At 44.7% G+C, this 20,714-nt stretch overlaps 1 protein-coding gene and 1 long non-coding RNA gene across 3 annotated transcripts in view; both read left to right on the top strand.

Annotated features, from left to right (window-relative positions):
* LOC122542340 (MICAL-like protein 1) overlaps positions 1 to 14,688 on the top strand; it is an 80,788-nt gene extending 66,100 nt beyond the window's left edge. For both annotated transcript variants that reach the window (XM_043680008.1, XM_043680010.1), the window contains 5 exons: positions 6,169 to 6,259; positions 8,217 to 8,290; positions 8,375 to 8,489; positions 9,927 to 9,973; positions 13,420 to 14,688. In XM_043680008.1, the coding sequence (XP_043535943.1) occupies positions 6,169 to 6,259; positions 8,217 to 8,290; positions 8,375 to 8,489; positions 9,927 to 9,973; positions 13,420 to 13,544 (452 nt within the window). In that variant the 3' untranslated portion in view covers positions 13,545 to 14,688. The remainder of the gene's footprint in view (positions 1 to 6,168; positions 6,260 to 8,216; positions 8,291 to 8,374; positions 8,490 to 9,926; positions 9,974 to 13,419) is intronic.
* A 4,010-nt stretch (positions 14,689 to 18,698) lies between these two features.
* The window catches only part of LOC122541986, an 8,095-nt gene continuing 6,079 nt past the window's right edge, over positions 18,699 to 20,714 (top strand). The window contains exon 1 of the long non-coding RNA XR_006309737.1: positions 18,699 to 19,504. This is a non-coding gene — a long non-coding RNA (uncharacterized LOC122541986). The remainder of the gene's footprint in view (positions 19,505 to 20,714) is intronic.

Genomic DNA, 20,714 nt, shown 5'->3' with positions numbered 1-20,714 from the left:
GTGGTGGAGGCTGGTACAATTGCAACATTTAAGAGGCATTTGGATGGGTATATGAATAGGAAGGGTTTGGAGGGATATGGGCCGGCTGCTGGCAGGTGGGACTACATTGGGTTTGGGATATCTGGTTGGCATGGACGGGTTGGACCGAAGGGTCTGTTTCCATGTTGTACATCTCTATGACTCCATATTGTTCGCCATTTTTGGAACTTGAGCTGGTCAACAGCAATTTGAATTTACATTACATCTTTCATATATATAAATATCCTTCAGAGCATTATAAATCAAAGTGTTAACACTGAGCATAGCCAAAGATATGAGAGCAGTTTCGCCAGGAAGAGGTTTTAAGCAATTCTACAAGAGGAAAGTGAGGTAGAGGGAAGATTGGATCTCCGTACTTAGTCTCAGAGAAGCTGACTGATATAGTGATTTACATAAACAGTGGTCAAGAGGCCATATTTAGAGAAACAGTTTTCAAGCTGGAAGACATTTCAGTGGAAGAGAGGGGTGATGTCATTAATTTTAAAACAATGATGAGAAGTTTAACTAGAAGCAGGTGTGGGTAATTGTTATAGAGGCCTACAGCATGGAAACAGGCCCTTTGGCTCAACGTGCCCTCACCGCCCAGTTTTCACAATTAAACTAGTCCTATTTGATTATGTTTGGTCCGTATCTCTCCATACTCCCTCCATCCATTTTCCTGTCTATGTACCTGTCTAAATGTTTCTTAAATGACAAAATCATACACACTTCCATCACTATCTCTGGCAGTCCTCTCCAGACACTCACCACCCTCTGTGTGAAAAAATTGCCCCTCTGGACCCTTTTGTATCTCTCCCCTCTCACCTTAAACCTATGCCCTCTAGTTTTAGACTCCTCTACCCTGAGGCAAACCTGTTGGCTATCTACCTTATGATCTCCCTCTCATGATTTTATAAGCCTGTATAAGGTCACGCCTCAGTCTCCTACTGTCCAGAGAGAAAAAGTCCCAGCCTATCCAACTTCTCCTCATAACTCAAACCTTCCAGTCCAGGCAGCATCCTAGTAAATCTTTTCTGCACTCTTTCTAGATTAATAATATTATTTCTATAAAGTAGGGCGATCAGAACTGCACTCAGTACTCCAAATATGGCCTCACCAACATCTTGTACAGATGCAACAAGACATCCCAACTCCTATACTCAATGCTCTGACCGATTATGCCCACGGCCGCCTTCTCCACCCTGTCCACTGTGACTCCACTTTCAAGGAGCTATAAACCTGTACCTCTACTCTTTGTTCAGTAACACTGCCCTGGGCCCTCCCATTGATTGTCTAAGTCCTGCTCTGGTCTGACCCACCAAAATCCAACACCTTGCATTTACCTAAATTAAACTCCATCTGCCATTCCTCAGCCCACTGGCTCAGTTGATTCAGATCTCCCAGATTACCTTCACTGTCCACTCTTATCACCAATCATCAAACCATATCTCCAAAATTCTCATCCAAATCATTTATGTAAATAACAAATAAGAGTGGACCAGCGCTAATCCCTGTGGCACACTGCTGGTCACAGGCCTCCAGTCTGTAAAACAATCCTCGCTCATCACCTTCTGTCTTCTATCACCAAGCTAATTTGATATCCAATGGCTAGCTGTACCTGGATCCTGTGAGATTTAATCTTATTCAACAACCCACCATACAGTACCTTGTCAAAGGCCTTGCTAAAGTCCATGTAGACAACGTCTACCGCACTGTCCTCATCTACTTTCTTGGTCACCCCTTCAAAAAAACACAATTATATTCATGAGACACAATTTTTCGTGCACAGAGTTATGCTGACTATACCAAATGAGTCCTTGCCTCTCCAAATGCATGTAGATCCTGTCTCTCAGAATACCCTCTCTAACAACTTATCCACAATGGACATAAGGCTCACTGGTTTGTATTTCTCAGGCATTTCCCTGCAGCCTTTCTTAAATAATAGCACAACATTAGCCACCCCTCCAATCTTCAGGCTCTCCACCTATGGCTGTCGAGACACAAATGTCCACTAGGGGCTCTGCAATTTCCTGCCTAGCCTCCCACAAATTCCTAGGATACACTTCATCAGGTCCCAAGGATTTATTTATCTTAATGCATTTTAAGTCTTTCAGCACCACCTTTTCTGTAATGTAGACTGCCTTCAAGACATTATTTTATTTTCCCAAGTTCCCTAACATTCTTGCCTTTCTCAACGGTAAATACTGACAAGAAATGTTTATTTACAATCTCACCCATCTCTTGTGGCTCCAGACACAGATGCCTTGTCGATCTTTAAGAGGCCCTATTCTCTCCCTAGTTATTCTTTTGCCCTCAATATACTTGCAGAATCTCTGGATTCTCCTTTACCTTATCTGCTAATGCTATCTTATGTCCCCTGATTTCTCTTTCAAATGTACTCTGACACCCTCTACACTCCTCAAACAATTTACTTGACCCCAGCTGCCTATACGTGGCATATACCCCCTTCTTTATCAGGGCCTCAATAATTCTAGTCATCCAGGATTCCCTACTCCTGCCAACCTTACCCTTCACTCACAGGAAAATGCTGGCCCCAGACCCTCACTGACTCACTTTTGAAAGCGTTTCACTTACCAAACATCCTTTTGACTGCAAACAGCCTCTCCAATCAACATTTGAAAGCTCCCGTCTAAAACCATCAAAATTGGCCTTGTCCCAATTTAGAACTTTTACTTGTGAACCAGATCTGTTATTTTCCATAACTCTTTTAAAACTAATGGAATTATGGTCACTGGTACCCAAGTGCTCCCCACTGACACTTCCATCACTTGCTTTATAGTCACACATATTTACAGTATGAGAAAAGGCCCTTCGGTCCATTGTGTCTACGCTGGTCATTAGGCACCTATCTACTCTCATTACGTTTCCCAGCACTTAGCTTGTATGCTTCGGTCCTTCAAATGATGATCTGAATACTACTTTAATGTTGTTAGGGTTCCCACCTGTACCACATTTTTAGGCAGTGAGTTTTTCCTTCGTACAGGAAGAGAGGAAGTAAGATTCCAAGATGGGAATGGGATGTGGCTGAAAAGCAATGAGAGCAATCATCAGAAATGGTCTATCCTACTCTGCTTCCCCAGTCTACATAGAGTCATACAGCATAGAAACAGGCCCTTCGGCCCAACCCGTCCATGCTGACCAGTTTCCTAAACTTAAGATGAAAGTTAATGTAAAGAGAAAACTAAATTATCACCCACTGCCTTTGTAGCATGTGTCTCTGATCTCAAAAATAAAACAAAGGACTGTAGATGCTGGAATTCTGAAACAAAACCAGAAATTACTGGAGAAACTCAAGTGGATAAGAAAGCATATGGTGTTTTGGCTTTCATTAACAGGGAGGTCAGGTTTAAGAGCCGTGAGGTTTTGCTGCAGCTCTACAAGACCCTGGTGAGACCACATTTGGAATATTATGTCCGGTTCTGGTCACCCTATTATACGAAAGATATGAAGGTTTTGGAGAGGGTGCAAAGAAGGTTTACCAGGATGCTGTCTGGACTGGAGGGCTTGACTTACAAAGAGAGGTTGACTGAGCTCGGACATTTCTCTCTGGAGAGAAGGAGGAAGAGAGGTGACCTGATCGAGGTATACAAGGTAATGAGAGGCATGGATAGAGTCAATAGCCAGAGACTTTTCCCCAGGGCAGGATTGACTGGTACGAGGGGTCATAGTTTTAAGGTGTTAGGAGGAAGGTATAAAGGAGACGTCAGAGGTAGGTTCTTTTCGCAGAGAGTTGTGAACGCATGGAATGCGTTACCAGTGACGGTGGTGGAAGCAGAGTCATTGGGGACATTTAAGTAATTGCTGGACATGCACATGGATAGCAGTGAGTTGAGGGGTGCGTAGGTTAGGTTATTTTATTTTACATTAGGATTAATCCTTGGCACAACATTATGGGCTGAAGGGCCTGTTCTGTGCTGTACTTTTCTTGGTTCTATGTTCTACAAACTCAACAAGTCTGGCTGCATCTGTAGAAAGAAATCAGAGTTAATGTTTTGTGTCCTGTCACCCTTCTTCTGAACTGACCAGAAGAGGAGGTCTCAGAGGTGACTAAGGTAGTGGTCGGGAGAACAAATATACATGATGGTTTACGTGGACTTCCAGAAAGCATTTGATAAAGTCCACATAAGAGACTGTTAACAAAGGTAGATGCCCATGGATCTGAGGACAGATTGCTGACATGGCTGGGAAATTGGTTGACTGGCAAGCGACAGAAAGTAGGGATAATAGGTAAGTACCTTTACTGAAAATGGCAAGAGTGACCAGTGGTGTCCTACGGGAATCTGTTAGCATCTCAATTATTCACATTGTATATCAACGACTTGGATAATAGCATAGAAAGTCATATTCCAAATTTGCTGATGACACAACGCTAGGTGGCATTGTAGACAATGTAGATGATAACATAAAATTACAAAGGAATATTGATAGATCAAGTGTTTGTGCAAAGCTGTGGCAAATGGAATTCAATGTAAGCAAGTGTGAGGTTATCCGTTTTGGATCAAGAAAGGATAGACAAGGGTACTTTCCAGATGGTATGAAGTTAAATAAAGTGGATGTCCAAAGAGACGTGGGGTTCAGGTGTATAGATCTTTAATATGTCACAAACAGACATAGAAAATAATCAAGAAAACTAATAGAATGCTGGCCTTTATATCTAGGGGACTGGATTGTAAGAATGCAGAAGTTATATTAACATAGATTTACAAGAATTCTGTCTGGGTTAAGTTATGCGGAGAGATTATACAAATTAGGCCTGTTTTCTCCCAAATTTAGAAGGTTAAGGGGTGATCTGTTTGAGGTTTTCAAGATATTAACAGGAAAGGAAAGGATAGATAAACTATTTCAACTGCTTGGGAATTCTAGAACTAGAGGCAAGTCTAAGAATTAGGGCCAGACCATTTAGGAGAGATGTTAGGAAGCACTTCTATACATGAAGGATGGTAGATGTTTGGAATTCTCTTCCACAAATAGCAATAGATCCTGGATTAGTTGTTCATTTTAAATCTGATATAGATACATTTTTGTTGAGCAAAGTTATTAAGAGATATGGACCAAAGGCGGCACGGTGGCACAGTGGTTAGCACTGCTGCCTCGCAGCGCCAGAGACCCGGGTTCAATTCCCGTCTCAGGCAACTGACTGTGTGGAGTTTGCACGTTCTCCCCGTGTCTGCGTGGGTTTCCTCCGGGTGCTCCGGTTTCCTCCCACAGTCCAAAGATGTGCAGGTCAGGTGAATTGGCCATGCTAAATTGCCCGTAGTGTTAGGTAAGGGGTAAATGTAGGGGTATGGGTGGGTTGTGCTTCGGCGGGTCGGTGTGGACTTGTTGGGCCGAAGGGCCTGTTTCCACACTGTAAAGTAATCTAATCTAATCTAAAAAAAAAGGCAGGAATATGGAGTTAGGCCACAGGTCAGGATTGATCTGAACTGAATGGTGGAACTGGCTCAAGGAGCTGAATGACCTATCCCTGTTCTTTTGTCCTGGGTTCCTCGGTCTTTTATATCCTGCTACTTTATCGCTGCGATCGAAAGATCACTAATCTAATCCTAAAGTCATTTTGGTTTTCAATCCCACTCAAGTGCTCATTCCTGATATTTCTAATGCTGTAATTGTCTTCTATCCTAATACAGCCACAACCCCCTTTCTTCCAACCTCCCTTTTGATTCTAAAGACATTGTAAACAATTTCCCAAGTTATGCCCAGCTTGTATCAGGATGCTGTGATGCTTATACCCTTTAAGTTGAATTTGTTTTGTGAAAATGGGAGAATACAGGGAGGGAACACCAGCATCTGGAGCCTGGACAATTGAGGGCATGGCCTCCAATTTCTGAGCAATAGAAATGGGGAATGGAAAAGAAACCAGAGTTTGGAGCAGTGCAGAATTTCTGGATTACTGGAGGTTACAAGAGTACTATTCCTGAATAGTACACTGTTCAGCTGGCTAAAGGAGAAGTTGTATCATTCACAGCTAAAGGCTAAGAGAGGGGTTGGGAAGCTGTCCTCGATCTGCCACATTGTGGGGAGGTGACAACCCCTTAGGAGGGAGGGGCAGGTGGGCCTGCTTCCAGGAAGGGAACGAGGTCTTGATACCTCCCTGTCAGTGCTCATTTTCTGTTTCACCTGCACTCTCAGATGAAGATGAAGATGATCTCCTGGTTGATTGGTTCAAACTAATCCATGAGAAGCACATGCTGGTTCGCCGTGAGTCAGAGCTGGTTTACACGTGAGTTGCTGTGTTATTTCATTTATTCTCTTCCCTTTACCATGTTTCAGCTCCTTGCATCACAATAACCTTGTGCATGTTTGGATTGTCCTTACTTTGGAAATGCCAGCCATTCCCATTCCCTAATATTTGATGGTGATGGGACATTGCTGAGGTGTCTCTGGTCTCGGGGTAGCTAGGCGAAGGCAGAACAGAAAGGAAAGGCCGTCTGCAGGGACCCCTGTTGTTACCGCCTGTCAGTGTAACATCAGCCAGTCCTCAGCCACCTCATTAAGAATGTAGAACAGAACAGCACAGGAGCAGCCATGATATCTGAGCCGACCATAATGCCATTCTAACCTAATTCCACCTGCTTGCACGTATTCCCTATCCTCTACTCCCTGCCTGTTCATGTGTCCGTCGAAATGCCTCTTAAACATTGCTATCGTCTCTGTGTCTACCACCTCCCTGGCAGTGCATTCCAGACACCTATCGTCTTCTGCGTAAAAAACGTTGCACACATCCTTAAAACTTTCTTCCTCTCACCTTGACCTATTATTTGAAATTTCCCCTGAGAAAGCAAGTCGGACTATTCACCTTTTCCAAGCCTCTCATAATTTTATATACTTCTGTCAGATCACCTTTCAGCCTCTGATTCTCTAGTGAAAACAATCCATGTTTGTCCACCCTTCCTATAGCTATTATACTCCAATCTAGGCAATATCCTAATAAACCTCTTTTGCGCCCTGTCCAAAGCCTCCAGATCTTTCCGATCATGTGGCAACCAGAACTATACAGAATACTCCAAATGTGTTTGAACTAAAGTGTGGTTCAGCTGCAACATGACTTCATGTCTAGTTATACAGCACAGGTCCTTCAGTCCAACCCACCTGCGCCAACCAGATATCCTCAACTGATCGAGTCCCATTTGCCAGCATTTGGCCCATATCCCTCTAAACCCTTCCTAGTCAGGTACCCATTCAGATGCCTTTTAAATGTTGCTATTTTACCTACCACCTCCTGCTTTCCTCTGGCAGCTCGTTTCATTCACACACCACCCTGTGCTCTGAGGTTGGTAGATCAATGACAAAGACTCCGCACATGTAAATAAAGGGTAAATTGGTGATGGGGTACAGGCTTCTACAGAGTTATTTCACTGCCAATCAGAAAAAATACCCTGCACAACTAGCTTCTGTGACCAAGCCAAGTTACCAACTCACCATGTACCCATGTGACTTAATCTTCTGGACCAGCCTACTATGACAGCATTTGTCAGTTGCTTTAGTAAAGTCTATGTAGACAACATCCACTGCCTTACCCTCATCAATTGTCTTCATCACTTGCTGAAAAACTCAATCAAATTTGTGAAAAAAAGCCGTTTTTTCTCATGCTGTGCTGCACCCTGTGTGTAAGTTTAGAGCGTTTGTGCAAAGCTGTGTTTCCACCTGTGTTCCTCTGCAGCACAGCTAGGTCAACTTGGACTGATGCAGTTTATCATCTGATTATGGTCTTTAAATGAAGCAGAGTGATAGTGCCATTCCAGCCCTATGTTTCCTCCTTTGCTTCTCTTTCCCTTTACTCCCTTCCCCCTTTTCTTTGCTGTACTGCCTGCTCCTTGTGCCTGTTCCTCTATCAGTTGTTATGCTGCCTGGTCTATCATCAGGCTCCTGTGTTTTGGCCCCAGGCTGTTGCTCTGCTCTGTAGTGGAGTTTTATATCAATGAGTTGTCCCAGCCCCTAATCCACCACTGATGGGCCTGACCTGACCAGGCATGGGAGTCTCCAGGGATTGCACGGGTGGTGAGAGAATGAGGACAGTAACTGTTGGATAAAGTGCGCTGCCATTTCCTAGCCCTAATGAGTTAGTGAAGGAGTCTGGATAGATAAGCTTCTCTATAGGAATCGGTTGTTGTTTAACTGGGGAGGCTGCCTCAGTCTGAAATCTGTTGCTGTAACGTGAACCCTGTCCAATCTCACAGTTTCAAGCAGCAGAATTTGGAGGAACGGCAAGCTGACGTGGAGTATGAACTACGCTGTCTACTTAACAAACCGGGTGAGTTGTGGTTGCACAGTACACTCGGTTTAGCTTCCCCACTCAATTCCTTCAGGCTGCTCACTGCTTCACTTGTCCCTGTAGAGAAAGATTGGACCGATGAGGATCGAGCACGAGAGGCAGAGTTGATGCAGGAATTGATTACGGTCATCGAGCAAAGAAATGCCATCATCAACAGCCTGGATGAAGACCGGCAGCGGTAACCTATTCAGTATTTAGGGTCACACAAATAGAGAGTGCGGGAAACTCAACAGGTCTGACAGCACCTGTGGCAAGAGAAACAGTTCATGTTGCAAGTTCAGGATAGCTCCTCGAGTGAAAAGAGCTGGAAAACAGTCGGTCTTTCTGCTCTTAATAAAGGGGGAGGAGGAGCAAGTGAACCAGATTGAGGGGGAGGCCCAGAGTAGAAGACAAAGTGAGTATTAATCATGGTCAAGAAGAGATGGAGACATCATGTTGGTGTAAGTAATAGGTGAACGCAAAGCCAATGAAACACTGGTTTTGAAGGGTGGTGTAATTCAATCGAAATGGAGACCAGAGTGTACCATGAAATTGTTGGAGTTCAGTACTAAAACCTTGAGGATATAAAGTGCTTAAGCAGAAAACAACATGTTGTTCTTCAAGTTTGTATTGAGATTCATTGAAGGATGCCCAGGGTGGAAATGTTCACATGACAGCAAGATGGTGTATAAAATAGCAAGCAACTGGAAGGTTAGTTATTCTTACTGACAGGAGGTTTTCCACAAAGTGGTCACCCAGTCTGTGTTTGGTCCTGCTGTGTAAAGGAGGCTGCATTGTGAGCAGTGAATGCAGTAGACTGCATTGAAAGACGTACAATTAGACGCTGTGCTCGGGGCCTCAGTAAGGAGGTGGAAGGGCAAATGTTACATCTTCTCTGATTACATGGGAAGGTGCCTTGGGGGAGTGAGGAAGTGTTAGGAATCATGTAAGAGTGGAGCAGGATGTCACAGAGGGAACAGTCCCATGGAATGCTGACAGTGTTGGTGAGAAAGGGAGGTTGTGTTTGGCAGTGGTATCCTGCTGGAGGTGGTAGAAATGGCAGGGCATTATTCTTTGAGTGCAGAGACTACTGGGGTGGAGAATGAGGGCAAGAAGAATCCTAGCACTGATGTGGGAGGGTGGGGAAGAAATGAGGGTAGAACTGTGGGAGATGAGACCAACATGGCTCAAGGCTCGGTTATTGGCAAAGGAATAGTCCTCTGTTGAGGGAGAAGGACGACATTTCTGAGGCAACCCAGTGGAATGTGGGAGCAGATCAGATGCCATGGAGAAACTGGGAGAATGGAATGGAATCCTTGCAGGAAGCAGTGTGAAGGAGTGTAGTCGAGGTGACTGAGAGCCAATAGTGGACGCCCTATCCCCAGAAATGGAAAGAGAAATCAAAGAAGGGAAGAGTCTGAGATGGATCGGGGAAGATGAGAGAAATCACTACGATTAGGGTGCTGGAGTAGTAGGATAGTGGGTTACCAGCTTTCTGTCAGATTAACTGACCCAGGATATTGAGTTATAATCTTCCCATCTGAAGGTGATCAATACAGGATTGTCGAGTACATTGTCATTTTGTTTAACGTAAGAGAGTGAAAACGATGAGTTAATTCTCATTCCTGTCTTACAGAGAGGAAGAGGAAGATAAATTGTTGGCAGCAATGATAAAAAACAAAGGTAAGGTATTTGCTCCAAATATAATTTACACACCACCACCTGTGGTCACTCAACTACATTGGCTTCTTGTTAAGAACATTGTAAAATTCCCTTAACTCATTAGCTGGCCCTGCCCATTCATCCCTAACCACCTGTAGTTCTGCAGAGCTCCAAGATACCTGTTTTCCTCTAATCTGACCTCTTAAGCATCTCTGATTTTTTTATTCTTCATCCCACCATAAGTGGTCATGGTCTTGAACTCTTGAATTGCCTTTCTCAATGTTACTGCCTCTATTCCTCCATTTAAGGTGTTTCTTAAAACCAACTTCTTTGGCTAAACATTTGGTCATCTGCCAAAATATCTCATTACCTGGTTTGGTGTCACGTTTTGTGCAATGATTGACAGACGTCTGTTAAACAATGTTTCACTACCTTAATGGCACCATTTAAATGCAAGATGTTATCATTTACACATAATATACATTGTAATTTCTCCAGATCAGAATATTGGGACCATATCATTCTGGATTTTGACATTTTCTGAATTTATTGAATAAGTTTAGAATGCCTAACCGGAAAATTTGACCGATAGAAATACAGAGGAACGTCGATTATTCGGCATTTGATTATCCGGCAAGATCGCAAGGTCCCGGTACTTGGCTAAACTGTTACCCGGAATTCAAGTAACCAAATGAAATACTGTCTGCCCGTGTCCTTCGGATAATCGAGGTTCTTCTGTATTTATCTGAAGCATAAAACACAGAAGTATAGCAGGAATAAAAGAATAACTAAAGAAAGATTACGGCCAATCAAGGACAGTAGTGGGAAGTTGTGCGTGGAGTCCAAGGAGATAGGGGAGTGCTAAATGAATATTTTTCGTCAGTATTCACACTGGAAAAAGACAATGTTGTTGAGAATACTGAGATACAGGCTACTAGACTAGACACGATTAACATTCACAAGGAGGAGATATTAGCAATTCTGGAAAGTGTAAAAATAGATAAACCCCCTGGGCCAGATGGTATTTATCCTAGGATTCTCTGGAAAGCCAGGGAGGAGATTGCAGAGCCTTTGGCTTTGATCTTTGATCTTTATGTCCTCATTGCCTACAGGAATAGTTCCAGATGACTGGAGGATAACTAATGTCCCCATGTTCAAGAAGGGGAGTGGGGACAACCCTGGTAATTATAGACCAGTGAGCCTTACTTTGGTTGTGGGTAAAGCGTTGGAAAAGGTTAAAAGAGATGGGATTTATAATCATCTAGAGAGGAATAATTTGATTAGGGATAGTCAACAATGTTTTGTGAAGGGTAGGGCGTACCTCACAAACATTATTCAGTTCTTTGAGATAGTGACCAAACATGTGGATGAGGGTAAAGCGGTTGATGTGGTGTACATGGATTTCAGTAAGAAGTTTGATAAGGTTCCCCACGGTAGGCTATTACACAAAATACAGAGGCATGGGATTGAGGGTGATTTAGTGGTTTGGATTAGAAGTTGGCTAGCTGAAAGAAGACAGAGTGTGGTGGTTGATGGGAAATGTTCATCCTGGAGTTCGTTACTAGCGGTGTACCTCAAGGATCTGTTTTGGGGCCACTGCTGTTTGTCATTTTTATAAATGACCTGGATGAGGGCATAGAAGGATGAGTTGGTAAATTTGCGATGACACTAAGGTCGGAGGAGTTGTAGGTAGTGAGGAAGGATGTTGCAGGTTACAGAGGGACATAAATAAGGTGCAGAGCTGGGCTGAGAGGTGGCAAATAGAGTTTATTGCGGAAAAGTGTGAGGTGATTCACTTTGGAAGGAGCAACAGAAATAAAGAGTAACGGGCTAATGGTAGTGTAGATGAGCACAGAGATCTCAGTGTCCATGTACATGTTGCCACCCAGGTTGATAGGGTTGTTAGGAAGGCATGTACGGTGTGTGAGCTTTTATTGGTAGAGTGATTGAGTTTCGGAGCCATGAGGCCATGCTGCAGCTGTACAAAACTCTGGTGCAGCCGCACTTGGAGTATTGTGTACAGTTCTGTTCACCACATTATAGGAAGAATGTGGAAGTTTTGGAAAGGGTTCAGAGGCGATTTACTAGGATGTTTCCTGGTATGGAGGGAAGGTCTTATGAGGAAAGGTTGAGGGACTTGAGGTAGTTTTTGTTAGAAAGAGGTTGAGAGGTGACTTAATCGAGACATATAAGGTAATTAGAGGGTTAAGTAAAGTGGACCGTGAGAGCCTTTTTCCTCTGATGCTTTTTCATTTTTCCTGCCAAAATGAATAACGTTTTCCCAAATTATATTGCATTGGCCAGATTTTTGCCCACTCATTCCATCTACATTAATCTAAAAGCTCCTTCTGTCTTCACAACATCCTTTCCTACCTATCCTGCTGTCATCTGCAAATTTCATCGCCATGTCTTTGCTTCTCTCATCTAAGTCACTGGTGTAGATTGTAATATGCTGGGACCCCATCACAGACCCGTGCAGGACTCAACTCGTCACATCTCGCTGATCAGTCAAAGATCTATTTATGCATACTGTAATTTCTGCTCACGAGCCAATCTTCTACTTCTGCATCACGCGCTTTTGTTTTCTGCGGTAATTTTGATGTCACACCTTATCAAATGCCTTCTGGAAATATACTCTGGCACTCCCAGGCAATATTAAAAGATGGAACATTAAACCCAGCTCTGTCTGCCCTCTGCTGGCTGAAAGCTTCAAGTCTTCCCACTGCTCAACATCATCATGTTAAATACACAAATAGTAATGTCACATCACTCTGTGGAGTAACCTGACCCATCTGGCTGGGATTTTCCATACATCATTTCTGCCTGTGTCTAGTAATGGTTTTATGTTCATTTTAATACTGCTTCTCTCGGGACTATCAAACAGTGTTTTGGATAATGATACACAAAGGAGCACAGCACTGTTGCCTATCCTGTGCACTGACTTACCACGGTACCCGGTTGAGTAATGCCTCAATTAGGAAATTGTTGTCCTTGTGTATAAAACCTTCTCTGGCCTCATTTCCCCAATCCTGCAGTTGTTAGATCCTCCCAAATACCTCTACTCATCAGGTTCTGGCTCTTAGCACTTCCCCTGGTTTAATTACTCCATGTTGGCAGCTGCACCTTCGGCTGTCCAGTCAGGTGGTAAACCCCTCTGTCCCACTCAGCCTTCAAAGATGCTCTTTCAAACCTCTCTTCATATCCAGACTTCCAGTCATCTGTGCCACTATTTCCTCACCTGACCACAGTCAACTTGTGTTCAATAATGAACATGTAAAGCACCTGGAACATGTTTTACATTTTTGCTGCTATATGACTGCATCTGGTTATCATGTTTGGGCTCTTGAGGATGAGACTCTGAGCCTCCCCAGAGGCTTTGTGGGGGAGGGGATCTGGTATAGTGGATGGCCCTGACCATGCACTTGTCTACTTCAGAGATTTGACTGCTTGCTTTCTTTTTTAAACAGACTTTCACAAGGATCCCAATAGTGAAATAAAGAAAAAGTTAAAATTCAAACCCAGCAAGATGTTGAAATTTCTAGGCAACAAGCCAGAAGTAAAGTCAAAAAGTGCCAAAGAGAAGAATTTGTGATTGGTGGAAATGCTGGAAAGAATGGGAAGCTGCAAGTGCAGCACCAGCTGACATTGACCAACGGGTCTGCACTTTTTGGGACTGGTTCAACTTGGCAGCATCTGCTGATTGTTCATAGGAAGAAGATTTGGTCTCATACTGACATTAGGCAGCTCCGTCATGGTGCTGTCAGAGATTATTTACTATATATCCTTAGTTGATGTGCAATAGAAGTCACTACAGTCCTGTATAATTTGTATTTAGTGCATTTTACACAACAGCTGAGACACATTCATTATTCTTTCTCAAGCTAAAACCTGCCTTTTCCCACTGTCCAGTTTTGTGCAGTTTCCCAGGTACAGGCTCTGCCTGACCCTGTGGTTGTTTACTGTGGCCAAGTCACACCGGCATCACGTATTGCTCTGGAGTTTTGTTTTCAGTGTGTGAAGATCCTGTTCAGTTCCTGCCATGCAATGCCCGATCACTGCACAAATAGTTTTCTCAAGACCTAGCAACTCTTACAACGACTCTAAAGTCTCCAGATTGTTACCTGTCTGTGTGTGCTGGTTATCTTGTGGTACAGCATTTACTATTGTCACCACAAGAAAGTTCTCAATCTTTCTCAGTTGTAACTGAAATCTTTGCAACGAGAGTATCCAAAAACAGTACCTTACCGGTGATAACATATCAATATCATGTACACCCATACTGATACTTAGTACGCTGTGTACTCAGCTGATGGAGGACAGGCCATTCTGGGGTTACAGGTGTTGAACTCTCTGGTGTGGAGGGTTCAATAGGTACTGTGTACTCCAAGGCTGCAGACACTGCCCATTCTGGTGGTTTTGCAGTGCCCTGGACAATTGGGTGAGGAGGATGCATTACATCAAGCACTCTGGGGAAAGGGTGTTGAGTTGAGGTATTGTATCAGGTAGATACCCAGGGTCCTGAAATTTGAGTTTGTGACAGGGGCCAGAGCTAGAATCTCAGCAATAAGATTCTACGTCATGATTGCGACCAGTCTAAATAGTTTCTCCAATATACAGTATTTTGTAATGCCAGTGGTGGATATCATTTCTTACCAGGCGGAATTGGGTACTGCAGATGCTGGAGGTTAGGGTCAGGATTGGAGTGGTGCTGGAAAAGCACAGCAGGTCAGGCAGCATCCGAGGAGCAGGAGAATCGACGTTTCGGGAATTCCTGATGAAGGGCTTTTGCCCGAAACGTCGATTTTCCTGCTCCTCGGATGCTGCCTGACCTGCTGTGCTTTTCCAGCACCACTCTAATGTTGACCATTTCTTACCATCCCATTTACCCATTGATGAGAGTCTGAACAGATTAGTTGAATGATTACCGCCCTCTGCTTATCAACAACCAGGGTCAGAAGGGCATCCTTAGCCAAGAACTGACTCTGCGTGGTCAGAACGCAGCTTGATCACTAACTGTGGAGTTACAATGCCAGTTGTTGCTGCAATTACTGTGCCTCTCTTCCACTGGATAATGTAAAGCAGTTATTTTAATACAGAGAGACCTTAAAGCAATGAATCATGATCAGACACAGGGCAGTCAGCATCCAAATCATGAGCAGGCACAGTGACAGAATCAACAAGGCTGGGAATGGATAGGCAGAGAGCTGGAACCCAAGGCATTCACCTATCTCTCAGGACTGTGTCGTGTGTCATACAGGTTTGGTGTTGAGACATAGTGCTGACACCTGTTCACTGCTCGTTATGAGCACGGTTTGAATCTTGAAGGGGCTATTGACTGGAACACTCCCTTTTCTGTTTCAGCACTGATAATAATGGAGTTCTGTGCAATGTAGGGGGACTCTGGAATGTTTACTAACCTTTAATAATTTTGCACCATACAAGTAAATCAGAAGCACTTTTCAGAATGAAACAGGATATACAAAGTGTATTCATGAAAGACCTTTCTAGAATCTGTGGGCTGTGGACCTCCACCTCGTTATTTTTCATCAGGGGAATCTCTGAACAGTGACCAAGCTGCAGACTGAAAACTTCATAACGCGCTCAATTCTGCTGCAGTCGTCATATTCTCATATCAGTGTTGGGTTAGAATTAAGTTTCAGAAGTGAGGCACCAATTGTTACAAATGATGCTTAGTAGGATTAATGTACTCCTTGGAACATCAGGAGTAGTACATAAGTATGTACGTAATGTGAGCATGCAGAATTGAGCACACAAGCAGCTGTTCTGACAGTGTGCAGCTGCACGCATGGGTGACTTTATGCTTTATTATCTAATGTTCCTGATAATATTGTACTTCAGTTGGCTCCTAGTGTCTCAACTTGCACTGTGTTGTTGATGTAGTTCCTCACCAGGTTCAATCTGAAACCTTCATTGGTATTTAATCTGCCAATCACAGTGCCCATCACTCATAATAGGTCCACTGTACCAATGGGCATTCACTCCAAACTGGTGAATGACTGTCCTTTTGACCTGAGCCTAACCCTCAACATGTTGATGGGCTGCTGACATTAGCCTGATACAGTGAAGGTCTTCATACTTGATCAGTTAGGATCTAAATGGTCAGTTTTGTTCCTTAGGATTCATTTACATTTGAACACACAGAACCAACAAGCAACTAAACATCACAGTGCATTCACACATCAGCTGTGCTTTATCAGGGGCTTTGGGATCTGTATTTTGAACTTAACTCTGTGCTTCCAGAGATTGATTGAGAAACAATATGTATGTTGCTCTGAGCTGTGGCATATGCACTGTTGCCCTGGTTAACAATTTATTTTGTGATATTTTAGGTTCTTAGTATTAAATATATTAATATCTAACACATACAGGGACAGATGCCAAATATAAGCCTTAATTCAATTTACTGTCAACCCTTTTATTGAAAGCATTTTTTGTACTTACAGCAGAGTGAGGATTGGTGCCTTTTTTGTTTTTGGTAGTTATAGGGTTGCTGTCCTCAAGTGAATTGAATGGACTTGCTGATACAGATAATTTCTTTAGCTGTTACTCTGCCTTACCTATTTGTATATAATATTTATTGAAACACCCAAACATTGTTCTAAAGCTATATTATTCTCCTAACAAAATGGGTAAAATTGGGACCAATAAAATGGAACGTTGTCCAAGTGTGTCTCTGGTTTATGAGTGGGAGTCACCTGTGATTCAGAATCTCATTGACATGTCAGTTTTATGCATGTACCCTGGTCAGAGGAAACTTTTCTCCTTTAAGCAAGGTGTCACTGCGTATTTGGTGTTTTGTTAGAATAGCCCTATGCCATCCACAAGGTGCACTGCAGAAATTCACCAAAGATCCTTAAACAGCACCTTCTAAACACTCAATTACTTCCATCTAGAAGGTCAAGGGCAGCAGATACACAAGAACATCAGCACCTGCAGATTCCCCTCCAAGCCACTCACTATCCTGACCTGAAAATGTTATTCCTTCACTGTCGCTGAATCAAAATTCTGAAATTCCCTCCCTCAGGGTCAAACTACAGCATGTGGACTGCAGCAGTTCAAGAAGATAGCTCACCATGACCTTCTCAAGAGCAGCTAGAGACAGGTGATAATGTGCCAGACAGCCATGGATGTTCATATCCCATGAGTGAATAAAAAAATTGTCCTGCTTGTTAATCACTGGTACTTGTTTATCTATAACAACAATTCAACAACTTGTTTACAGTAGAGTCTTGAATGCATTCAAACATCAAAAAGGGTTTTGCAAAGATGTTATAAAACAGAATAATAACATCACACCACATACAATTTCTGACCAAACACTTGGTCAAAGAGGTATGATTCTGGGCTTCAGCAGCAGATGAACAGCGTTGACAATTTTGTGGCATGAAAAATAAGTGGCGTTAATGATAATAAAAATGTGTGTTTGAAAGCTCATCTATAGCTGCTCTAATGTCCGTATTAGAGTCACAATATTTACTGCACGGAAAGAGGTCCTATACTATAACTCCCAATTTCTGACATTTGGCCCGGAGCCTTGTATGCTGTGGCATTTGAAGTGTTCATCTAAATACTACTAAAGTGTTGTGAGGGTCCCCACCTCTACCATCCTTTCAGGGAGTGAATTCCAGATACAACCCTCTTTCGAAAAATAAATTGTTCCTCAAGCCTCCTGCTCTTTTACCTTAAAACTGTATCCCTCGTTACTAACCTCACCTCGGGGGAAGGTTTCTCCCTGCCTGCCTGTGAATGCCCCTCCACTTTGTGTCACTCAAACAGATCACAGGCATCTCTACTATTGAGAAAAGCAACTCCAGCCCCTCTTCATTAGCTGAAGTGCTTCAGCCCAGGCAACATCCTGGTGGTTCTGCCCTGCTCCCTCTCTAATGCAAACACGTCCTTCCTATAACTACACACAATACCTGTGCGGTGACCTAACTCACATTATACACACAGCCCCATTATAGCCTCCCTGCCCTTCACTGGGTCTGCTGGGATAGTAGCTGAAAATGTGTTGCTAGAAAAGCGCAGCAGGTCAGGCAGCATCTGCAGGCTTTTCCAGCAACACATTTTCAGCTCTGATCTGCAGCCCTCACCTTCTCCTGCTGGGCTAGTAGCTGATCCAACAAACCCCTGCCGTCCCTGGGTGCAAGATGATGTCCCCCTCATTCCCATCCCCCTCCCCTGGATCCTCAGATCCTCACTGCTCTCCAGCTCTGCCTCTGCATCCAGTGCTTCCGCGTGCCCAGGTTTCCGCTTCCGGTCGCCGCGCTGCACGCTGGGAGGACGGGGCGGGCTCACCGTCACCATAGCAACAGGAGCTGACGCCAAAACGCTGCCACTCCGGCCGCTGGTCTCTCTGTCCATCACCGGCTCAATCTCTCTCCGGCCGCTGGTCTCTCTGTCACTGTTCCTTTCTGCCCCACACACTTAAGTCTGCGGTCACTGTCCCCCTGGTCACCGTCCCCACACTGTCCCCCTGGTCACTGACCACTGGTCACCGTCCCCCTGGTCACTGACCACTGGTCACTGTCCTCCTGGTCACCGTCCCCCGGTCACTGTCCCCCTAGTCACTGACCACTGGTCACTCCCACTGGTCACCGTCCCCACACTGTCCCCCTGGTCACTGACCACTGGTCACCGTCCCCCTGGTCACCGTCCCCCTGGTCACTGTCCCCCTGGTCACTGACCACTGGTCCCCTGGTCACTGTCCCCCTGGTCACCGTCCCCACACTGTCCCCCCGGTCACTGTCCCGTGGTCACTGTCCCCCTGGTCACTGACCACTGGTCACCGTCCCCCTGGTCACTGTCCTCCTGGTCACTGACCACTGGTCACCGTCCCCCGGTCACTGTCCCGTGGTCACTGTCCCCCTGGTCACTGTCCCCTGGTCACTGTCCCCGGAGTCCCGTCCCCCTGGTCACTGTTCCCCTCGTCACCATCCCCTGGTCACTGACCCCTTGGTCACTGACCCCTTGGTCACTGTCCCCCTGGTCACCGTCCCCTGGTCACCGGTCCCCCCCCCCGGTCTCCGTCCCCTGGCCACCGTCCCCTGGTCACTGTCGCCTGGTCACTGTTCCCTCACTGTCCCCCTGGTCACTGACCCCTGGCCACTGTTCCCTCACTATCCCCCTGGTCACTGTCCCCCAGTCACTGTCCTGCTGGCCACTGTCCCTTCACTGTCTCCCTGGTCACTATCCCCTGGTCACTGTCCCCTCAGGCCCACTGGCCCAGTCTCTGATCATTGTTCCCACTACTCCACCCCAATCATTATCTACCTGGCTCCTGGTCCAGTCTCTGGTTGCTGTCATCCTGTCTTCTGGTCAGTCTTGGGCCTCGAGTCGGGTTGTGGTGTTTCTGCTCTGTGTCTAACACTGGCCAGCCCCTGGTCCAGTCGATTCATCAACGCCAGCAACTGACTGCCAACCACTGGAACATGGCGAGCAATCAGGGAACGGCTAAAGGGCAAACTGGCATTGGATTCTGGAATTGTGCCAGAGCATCATACAGCAAAGAGACCCAGGAGTTGTTGAAAGGTGAGATTGCTCATGGTTGAGGGCAGCATGCTGCTGCACAATGCCAGGGATTTGGGTTCAATTCCAGCCTTAGGCAACTGTGTGGAGTTTGTACATTCTCTCTGTGTCTACATGGGTTTCCTCCAGATGCTCTGGTTCCCTCCCACAGGTCCAAAGACTACCATTCAAAATGATCATTCAGATCTTCCAACTCAGTATCCTGCTCCCACTTTCTCCTCTGGTCACCGTCCCCTGGTCACTGTCGCCTGGTCACTGTTCCCTCACTGTCCCCCTAAGAACTCTTATCTAACTCCAACATGAAAACATTCCATGATTTGGCCTCAACTGCTTTCTGTGCCAGAGAATACCACAGGCTCACCATTCACGGGATGAAGACATTTCTCCTCATCTCACTCCTAAATAGTTTACCTCGTATCCTTCAATCATGACCCCTGGTTCTAAACTCCCCCATCATCGGGAGTTTCCTGTCTGGATTTAACCTACCTACTACGTTGGAATTTTATAGGTTTCTATTTCTCTTAACAATGGCAGGTATTTCTGGGTATAGTGCAGAAGATGCAGAATCAGTTCATTCCAAAAAGGAAGAAAGATCCTAAGGGGAGGCAGGGGTGGCCATGGCTGACAAGGGAAGTTAAGAAACATATAAAGTCAAAAGAGAAAAAGTATAACATAGCAAAGATAAGTGGGAAAACGGAGGACTGGGAAGCTTTTAAAGAACAACAGAGGATTACTAAGAAGAAAATACGCAGAGAAAAAATGAGGTACGAAGGTAAACTAGCCAAAAATATAAAGGAGGATAGTAAAAGCTTTTTTCGGTATGTGAAAGGAAAAAAAATGGTTAAGACTAAAATTTGGCCCTTGAAGACAGAAACAGGTGAATATATTACGGGGAACAAAGAAATGGCAGAAGAGTTGAATTGGTACTTCAGATCTGTGTTCACTGGGGAAGACACAAGCAATCTCCCTGAGGTAACAGTGGCTGAAGGACCTGAACTGAAGGGAATTTATATTTGCCAGGAATTGGAGAGACTGTTAGGTCTGAAGGCTGATAAGTCTCCATGACCTGATGATCTATATCCCAGGGTACTGAAGGAGGTGGCTCTAGAAATCGTGGATGCGTTGGTGATTATTTTCCAGCGTTCGATAGATTCGGGATCAGTTCCTGCAGATTGGAGGGTGGCTAATGTTGTCCCACTTTTTAAGAAAGGAG

The sequence above is a fragment of the Chiloscyllium plagiosum genome, chromosome 39, assembly GCF_004010195.1.
Source record: "Chiloscyllium plagiosum isolate BGI_BamShark_2017 chromosome 39, ASM401019v2, whole genome shotgun sequence".
Classification (NCBI taxonomy): domain Eukaryota; kingdom Metazoa; phylum Chordata; class Chondrichthyes; order Orectolobiformes; family Hemiscylliidae; genus Chiloscyllium; species Chiloscyllium plagiosum.
This window is presented reverse-complemented; position numbering and strand designations above follow the sequence as displayed.